At 51.4% G+C, this 9,012-nt stretch overlaps 2 protein-coding genes across 2 annotated transcripts in view; both read left to right on the top strand.

The window, feature by feature from the left end:
• The first annotated feature begins 3,382 nt into the window (after positions 1-3,382).
• Positions 3,383-9,012, top strand: part of LOC125698913 (PHD finger protein 7-like) — a 7,487-nt gene continuing 1,857 nt past the window's right edge. The window contains 5 exon segments of the mRNA XM_048957837.1: positions 3,383-3,524; positions 8,026-8,110; positions 8,219-8,334; positions 8,620-8,711; positions 8,779-8,901. Of these exon segments, the coding sequence (XP_048813794.1) occupies positions 3,383-3,524; positions 8,026-8,110; positions 8,219-8,334; positions 8,620-8,711; positions 8,779-8,901 (558 nt within the window).
• The window catches only part of LOC125698912 (PHD finger protein 7-like), a 26,944-nt gene continuing 25,722 nt past the window's right edge, over positions 7,791-9,012 (top strand). Inside the window, 1 exon segment of the mRNA XM_048957835.1 lies at positions 7,791-7,873. The gene's annotated coding sequence lies outside the window, so the exon portion shown is untranslated.

Below are 9,012 nucleotides of genomic sequence, written 5' to 3'. Positions count from 1 at the left end.
TACCTCTCGCTACAATAAATGACTCGACTCACAGAATCACAGCGTCTCAGTGGTTGGCAAAGACCTCTAAGATCCCCAGGTCCCACCGTCCACCCCCCACCTGCCCACGGCCCTCAGAGCCACATCCCCACGGTGCTGGGACGCCTCCATGGGGGCTGACTCCCCCAGCTCCCCGGACAGCACATTTTCTTTTCAAGCTGACAGATTTTGCAGACTAGAAAATATGCTTCTCTCACCTGCAATGTCAGCAACTGAGATGAAGTTAATTTCCAAATAAACTTATTGTGGCTCAAAGCTGCAGGTAAATGAGTTTTTGAAGATTTTGGAGTTTATGAGGCTATTCTGTCATGTAACAGGTCCTTGCTGCCCTTTCGGAGTCAGTCTTAACCTGAATTTGTGTCACAGAACAGAAAACTGAAAAACTGCCCGGACACCTCATTTTTCTCAAAAGCTCCTGTTAAATTTGGATGAGCTTCTTTGGGTCAGAGTTGCTTCTGGGAAGGGGCTGCAGAGAGGAGTTCACATCTATGAGTGTGGAGGGTTTTCAGCCCTGTGACATGGGCTTGCTACACTCTGAGATGACAGAGGTGCACAGTGCACAGTTGACTTGGAAGCATTCTCCAGAAGTGTGGCATGCAGACTGCTCTGCTGCTTTGATCACCTCTGTGTCATTCTGTGTTTCCTCCGGCACCAGCCCTTCTTCTGCAAAGCATCACCGCACAGAGGCTGGGGAGGCCCTGGGACTTGTGCCAAAGCTCAGAAACCTAGAAGCAAAGCTTTCCCTCGTTCAACCACGAAACCTTTGCTTCTCTCACATGAGGGGAGACATGAGGCCTTTGAAATACTTTCTTCTGCATCTTCTGCTTCTTGTGCTATAAAAATAATGATAATAATAAAAAGATATTAAAAAAGAAACACCATAGAAGGATCACATTAAGGCCTCCCCTGGAAAAGATACTTTGTAGTGTGTCAGAGACACTTTGCTGGCAAATCTGAATACTACTTCCCTGGAATGAGTGATCGAGTGAGCGGTTAAGAGCCAGTCACTGCTGCACATGAGAGCTATCATGACCTCAGACCTGACCAGAAGCTTTGGCACCAAGCTGGTCCTGGTGTATCTAACTGGGATGAAGGCAAGAGTGCTGCCTTCTAGCATTTGGGGAATGATGGACGGGACTTGAAGCCCTGCATGGGGCTGGGAATAGAGATTCTGTTTAATATGGTATTAGGTAGGTATTACTTCCTCTCTTAGTCCTAGCCAGGTAACAATCTGGCTTCTTGGGAACAATGCAATAAACCAGAGTGAGAACCGCAGCAAAGCCTGCGCGCTCCCAGATTCTCAGTTCAGGGCCTTGTTAGAACTTCAGGTGAAATCATCTGCCATCCAGATATCAGAGAAATAAGGCACCGTGTCCTGGTTGGGAAGGCAGGCTGTCTTGATGCTTAATTGCAGTCAAATACCTGCCAGTCTGAGGGCTGCACCACAGGCAGCACTTCTTCTCACTCACCGAGGCCTAATGAAGGAATACATGCAACTCACAAGAACTGGATCCAAGCCATATCCCTGGAGGTAGAAAGGCTGCACCAGAGCAGCTCCCAGTGTATAGCCGAATAAGCTGAATTTAACAGCATCACAGGAGCTTCCGACTCAGAGCCCGTCCTGCCCAGCCGTGCACACTGCCACACGTCCCAGCCAACACTTTGCCACCAGCAGCCAGCAAGCAGCATCGTGTGAAGGAATCCTTTTTCCTTCAGGGCTGAATTAAGCCACGCTTTGTACCCCTGCTGCTGGCCAGGGCAGGAAGGCTGCAGATCAGGTCAGCTTGGGGTTCTGCTTCGAACCACTCCATGCTGGCCCGTGACCTCTGAGCAATCCATCCCAGGTTTTCCCTCATAACAAAGTGTTAAAGACCCCACTGCCAAAGCATTCTCCTTGCAACGACCTTCTCAGGCCTCCTGCTCCCCCTGTCCCTGCAGACTGGTTGCTGGGGTTTTGCACTGTATGGTCATACAAACCATGCCCAGAGTTTGCCAAAGTGCACTGGGCACTTCCAGGCCAGCGTCCACCTGTTGCAAATGAAGTCTGACACCATCTCTGGGAGGGCCACCAGCAAGCAAGCTGGGCTCTGCTTGCCGAGTCGGGCTGCTGTGAGCTGGTAGCTCCCCCCTCTGTCCACAGCACCTAAAGCAGTTTAGGATCTGAACAGGTGTCACTTGGAAGACAGGACATTACACGTTTTCTCTCACTTTTCCACGTGAGAGCATCTTCAGCACAGGTTCCCAGGAGTAAGGCCAGCACACGCCAGCCCCTCTGCTCTGCCCCTCCGAAGATGTGTCTCTCACAATATGCCTCTTGATGGAACTCTTCCGAGTATTTCTAAATGCAGAAAATGGGAAGAGATCAGATAACCTTACTCTGAATCACACCAAATGTTAATTTTGAAGACCTTACCGTACAGCTGAAATCTTCTCTTTGTAGTCCATACTTGGACGTTTTGCAAAGCATTACAAATTTCTCTATAGTAGCATCGTTGCAGGATCCCACAAAACGCCCCAACCTGCTTTTTGTATGCCCTGCTCCAATTAAAGAGCCAAAGTTCTGGATAAGTGCTGTCTTTGTGAATAAACTGAATTCCACCGGCCTCATCTGCTGCCTATAGATTTCTCTTATAGGGTTTTTCATTTGATTAATTCTCTTCACATGTACCACAAGGTACAACTTGCTTGCTTCAACTGCGTTTTCCTGCCCTAGCTGCTCCCATGCACCCAAAGGCAGCAGAACATCACGTGCAAGCTTAAAGCAAAGGCTCTATGTAGGTGTGAAGGGAGCTGAATAATTGCAAATTGAAATTCAAAGCAGCTTCCCACTGAGGTGTGAGTGAAAAGGATTGTGCAGAAAAGCAAATCACTTGCAACAAAATGATAGTGACGTTTATGGAAGGGTTTTCACAACTGCTCTGTAAATCCCCCGCCAAGTGCTGCAGCTCTCCCCTGGCTGGAGGACAGCAGTGCTGACCCACGCCATGGTGCGGCCCATTGCAAGCTGCCAGCTGCACAGAGGGCTGCAGTCAGCTCACAGGAGGATGGCTGCTTCCTTCACAGTGTCGGACAGGCAGCTTGCTTTCTGCTTTCCTCATATGTGGGACAGGTGCAGAAATGAAGTTAGCTGCAGTTGGCCTAAATGCTGTGTTTCCTGGGAGAGAGGAAGAAGGATGTTCTACATGGGAGAAATACGCTGCTTCTTTCACAGTTGTTTATAGCGATGGGATGTGTAAGCAGAGCCTGATGCTGCTGAGCACCTGTGGTGCCTGTGGGCAACAGGGGGGCTCCTACCTGGATGCAGGCCCGGTGGAGCCAGGTATGTCGGCAGGCTGGGCACACCATGGTGGAGTACAACATGCTCTCCCCCACGGGCTCCATGCAAATGATGCAGGTTGTGTCCTGTGTTGGTGCTGCCTCCACTGGCTGCTGTGGGAGCTGCTCCCAGCAGAAGGACCTGGAGGAAGATGTGAGGGATGGGCAAGGTGAGAAGTGCTGCCAGGAGGGCAGAGGAACAGCCCCAGGAGTCCCACCGTCCACCCCCCACCTGCCCACGTCCCTCAGTGCCACATCCCCACGGTTCTGGGACGCCTCCATGGGCGCTGACTCCCCCAGCTCCCCATGCAGCTGTGCCAGTGCCCAACCGCTCTTTCAGCAAAGACGTTCTTCCTAGGATCAAACGAGGATCCCCTGGTGCAACTGGAGGCCGTTCCCTCTCGTCCCATCGCTGTTTCCTGGGAGAAGAGGCCGGCCCCCACCCCCTACAACGTCCTTTCAGCCTCCCCTGAGCCTCCTCTGAACTGCACAACCCCAGTTCGTTCTGCCGCTCCTCTTGGGACCAGGCCCTTTCCTGCCCCGTTGCCCTTCCACGGACACACTGCAGGGCCTCCATGTCTTTCTTGTAGTGAAGAGAATACAGCATCTCCATTTAAGGAGCTGTAGAGGGTATTAAGATCTACTGTGTGCCTCTTCTTATCCGGTATAGCTACTAGAAACATGTAGAAAAAATGAGGGGAAATTGCTGGGAGCAGGAGCTGATCAGGATTTTCATTTGAAAGTGTATCCAGGACTGCTTTCACTGAAGTCATACTCACTTGGTTGGAGAGTGGAAAGTTTTTGTGCTGGGAAATGGAGTGCTTATTTCCAACATGATGATGGTTAATAAAAGACTTTCTGTAATATACACTGCATTTTCTGTTTGCTTATTGTGTTATATTTTGCTTTTAGAGGTTGGGACTTTGAGACACCTGTCCCAGTGATGTTCTTGCCCAAGTAACACCTTTGTGCCATCAGATTATCACTTCAGAACTGCTGTAGGCTTAGCAGCGCCAAGGGTCTGTGTCCCCCAGGAGAAATGCATTTGTATGGTTGTAATCTGTGTGTTTTTCTACTTCTAAAAAGCAAAACCCAGGCAAAACAACTTTCTAAAGCTGGTCTGGATGTCCAGCTCTTGTGAAAATCAGGAATGCTCCTCTGTAGATTAGCAGGGCAAACCACTCCAAATGTGCCTCCCCACGTTCTTCACACACAGCCTAGTTAAGCAAATGGGAACTCTCCCAATGGAGCCAATAAAAAACAAACAAACAACTGTGAAAGAAGCAGCGTATTTCTCCCATGTAGAACATCCTTCTTCCTCTCTCCCAGGAAACACAGCATTTAGGCCAACTGCAGCTAACTTCATTTCTGCACCTGTCCCACATACGAGGAAAGCAGAAAGCAAGCTGCCTGTCCGACACTGTGAAGGAAGCAGCCATCCTCCTGTGAGCTGACTGCAGCCCTCTGTGCAGCTGGCAGCTTGCAATGGGCCGCACCATGGCGTGGGTCAGCACTGCTGTCCTCCAGCCAGGGGAGAGCTGCAGCACTTGGCGGGGGATTTACAGAGCAGTTGTGAAAACCCTTCCATAAACGTCACTATCATTTTGTTGCAAGTGATTTGCTTTTCTGCACAATCCTTTTCACTCACACCTCAGTGGGAAGCTGCTTTGAATTTCAATTTGCAATTATTCAGCTCCCTTCACACCTACATAGAGCCTTTGCTTTAAGCTTGCACGTGATGTTCTGCTGCCTTTGGGTGCATGGGAGCAGCTAGGGCAGGAAAACGCAGTTGAAGCAAGCAAGTTGTACCTTGTGGTACATGTGAAGAGAATTAATCAAATGAAAAACCCTATAAGAGAAATCTATAGGCAGCAGATGAGGCCGGTGGAATTCAGTTTATTCACAAAGACAGCACTTATCCAGAACTTTGGCTCTTTAATTGGAGCAGGGCATACAAAAAGCAGGTTGGGGCGTTTTGTGGGATCCTGCAACGATGCTACTATAGAGAAATTTGTAATGCTTTGCAAAACGTCCAAGTATGGACTACAAAGAGAAGATTTCAGCTGTACGGTAAGGGATTCAAAATTAACATTTGGTGTGATTCAGAGTAAGGTTATCTGATCTCTTCCCATTTTCTGCATTTAGAAATACTCGGAAGAGTTCCATCAAGAGGCATATTGTGAGAGACACATCTTCGGAGGGGCAGAGCAGAGGGGCTGGCGTGTGCTGGCCTTACTCCTGGGAACCTGTGCTGAAGATGCTCTCACGTGGAAAAGTGAGAGAAAACGTGTAATGTCCTGTCTTCCAAGTGACACCTGCTCAGATCCTAAACTGCTTTAGGTGCTGTGGACAGAGGGGGGAGCTACCAGCTCACCGCAGCCCGACTCGGCAAGCAGAGCCCAGCTTGCTTGCTGGTGGCCCTCCCAGAGATGGTGTCAGACTTCATTTGCAACAGGTGGACGCTGGCCTGGAAGTGCCCAGTGCACTTTGGCAAACTCTGGGCATGGTTTGTATGACCATACAGTGCAAAACCCCAGCAACCAGTCTGCAGGGACAGGGGGAGCAGGAGGCCTGAGAAGGTCGTTGCAAGGAGAATGCTTTGGCAGTGGGGTCTTTAACACTTTGTTATGAGGGAAAACCTGGGATGGATTGCTCAGAGGTCATGGGCCAGCATGGAGTGGTTCGAAGCAGAACCCCAAGCTGACCTGATCTGCAGCCTTCCTGCCCTGGCCAGCAGCAGGGGCACAAAGCGTGGCTTAATTCAGCCCTGAAGGAAAAAGGATTCCTTCACACGATGCTGCTTGCTGGCTGCTGGTGGCAAAGTGGTGGCTGGGACGTGTGGCAGTGTGCACGGCTGGGCAGGACGGGCTCTGAGTCGGAAGCTCCTGTGATGCTGTTAAATTCAGCTTATTCGGCTATACACTGGGAGCTGCTCTGGTGCAGCCTTTCTACCTCCAGGGATATGGCTTGGATCCAGTTCTTGTGAGTTGCATGTATTCCTTCAATAGGCCTCGGTGAGTGAGAAGAAGTGCTGCCTGTGGTGCAGCCCTCAGACTGGCAGGTATTTGACTGCAATTAAGCATCAAGACAGCCTGCCTTCCCAACCAGGACACGGTGCCTTATTTCTCTGATATCTGGATGGCAGATGATTTCACCTGAAGTTCTAACAAGGCCCTGAACTGAGAATCTGGGAGCGCGCAGGCTTTGCTGCGGTTCTCACTCTGGTTTATTGCATTGTTCCCAAGAAGCCAGATTGTTACCTGGCTAGGACTAAGAGAGGAAGTAATACCTACCTAATACCATATTAAACAGAATCTCTATTCCCAGCCCCACGCAGGGCTTCAAGTCCCGTCCATCATTCCCCAAATGCTAGAAGGCAGCACTCTTGCCTTCATCCCAGTTAGATACACCAGGACCAGCTTGGTGCCAAAGCTTCTGGTCAGGTCTGAGGTCATGATAGCTCTCATGTGCAGCAGTGACTGGCTCTTAACCGCTCACTCGATCACTTATTCCAGGGAAGTAGCATTCAGATTTGCCAGCAAACTGTCTCTGACACACTACAAAGTATCTTTTCCAGGGGAGGCCTTAATGTGATCCTTCTATGGTGTTTCTTTTTTAATATCTTTTTATTATTATCATTATTTTTATAGCACAAGAAGCAGAAGATGCAGAAGAAAGTATTTCAAAGGCCTCATGCCTCCCCTCACGTGAGAGAAGCAAAGGTTTCGTGGTTGAACGAGGGAAAGCTTTGCTTCTAGGTTTCTGAGCTTTGGCACAAGTCCCAGGGCCTCCCCAGCCTCTGTGCGGTGATGCTTTGCAGAAGAAGGGCTGGTGCCGGAGGAAACACAGAATGACACAGAGGTGATCAAAGCAGCAGAGCAGTCTGCATGCCACACTTGTGGAGAATGCTTCCAAGTCAACTGTGCACTGTGCACCTCTGTCATCTCAGAGTGTAGCAAGCCCATGTCACAGGGCTGAAAACCCTCCACGCTCATAGATGTGAACTCCTCTCTGCAGCCCCTTCCCAGAAGCAACTCTGACCCAAAGAAGCTCATCCAAATTTAACAGGAGCTTTTGAGAAAAATGAGGTGTCCCGGCAGTTTTTCAGTTTTCTGTTCTGTGACACAAATTCAGGTTAAGACTGACTCCGAAAGGGCAGCAAGGACCTGTTACATGACAGAATAGCCTCATAAACTCCAAAATCTTCAACAACTCATTTACTTGCAGCTTTGAGCCGCAATAAGTTTATTTGGAAATTAACTTCATCTCAGTTGCTGACATTGCAGGTGAGAGAAGCATATTTTCTAGTCTGCAAAATCTGTCAGCTTGAAAAGAAAATGTGCTGTCCGGGGAGCTGGGGGAGTCAGCGCCCATGGAGGCGTCCCAGCACCGTGGGGATGTGGCTCTGAGGGCCGTGGGCAGGTGGGGGGTGGACGGTGGGACCTGGGGATCTTAGAGGTCTTTGCCAACCACCGAGACGCTGTGATTCTGTGAATCGAGTCATTTATTGTAGCGAGAGGTAATGAGCAGCAAGCAACAAAGTCCCGGAAGCACATAAACACTTGACTGGGATACTGATGGCACCAGGCCCCTCACCCTGCGCTGGCTGCAAGAGCCTCCGCCCTGCTGCCTGGGTGCCCTCAGCCCCGGTGAGGTGTGATGGTTCCGCAGGTGTGGCACAGAGCGACCACTGTGACCTGCGGGGTGCGGAACAGAGCCAAGGCTGCGGGGCTCAGGCCGAGCTCAGTGCGACCTGGTGAGGTGAGCAGGGAGGAAGGGGCTGCCTGAGGCTGCCCAGGGAGGAGGGTTCCCCAGCGCTCGGGGCCTGAGCTGAGAACTCAGCCTCGTCCCGCTTCTCCCCTAGGTTGTCACGCGGAGGAGAAAGCCTGGTTTTGCTGGGACAGACACTCTGCGAGTGCTCGCCGCTTGTGCACATGATGTCCGAGGGGACTCAGGAGGCCGCCGGCTCGAGTGAGCCAGGTGAGAGCAAAGTATCCCTGCACGCAGGGCAGAAGGGTGCTGGGGGTCTGCCAGCGGCAGACAGGGGAGGCGGGGGCATGCAGGACCCCTCTGCTCCTTGGCCAGGGGGGCCGCGGTTGGGCTGTGGCCGCCTGCTGGCAGCACTGGGCCTGCAGTGCCCCTTCCTCTCCACGGCCACCAGCCCTGCCCCTCTGCTGGCACGGCCGGCACACAGCAGCCCCTGCGAGAGCCCCCAGGGCACCTGGCCTTGCAAGCTGCTCACTGCTGTTCCTCTCTCCTCTCCAGCATGCGTGCTCTGTGGCCGAGTGGATCAGGACTCGAGCATATATGGGCACAAACATGAGAAAAACGGGTTCTACTTCCATACTTTTTGTGTGGTGAGTTCCCTCATGGCTCCTGCCTCCTCCCTCCAACCAGTGATTCCCTCCTTCCTGCCCTAACAAGAGCCTGCTCTTTCTTCTTCTGCAGATATTCTCCACTGGTCTTTGTAAACCAGGAAACAACAGCAGAAATGCATGTCATTTCGAAGAAGAGCTGATACGCACAGTCAGGCGGGGAGAGCAGACGGTGAGCACCGCACCGGAACAGGGAGCTTGGTGCCAGCGGAGGCATGGCTGAGCTTTGCCTGGTGCAAAGAAAGCAATCCCAGCCCTTCCAAGCAGCCCCAAGAGAAATCCC

Source organism: Lagopus muta, chromosome 11 (genome assembly GCF_023343835.1).
Source record: "Lagopus muta isolate bLagMut1 chromosome 11, bLagMut1 primary, whole genome shotgun sequence".
NCBI lineage: Eukaryota > Metazoa > Chordata > Aves > Galliformes > Phasianidae > Lagopus > Lagopus muta.
The sequence above is the reverse complement of the archived record's forward strand: the minus strand, read 5'-3'. Positions and strand labels throughout refer to the sequence as shown.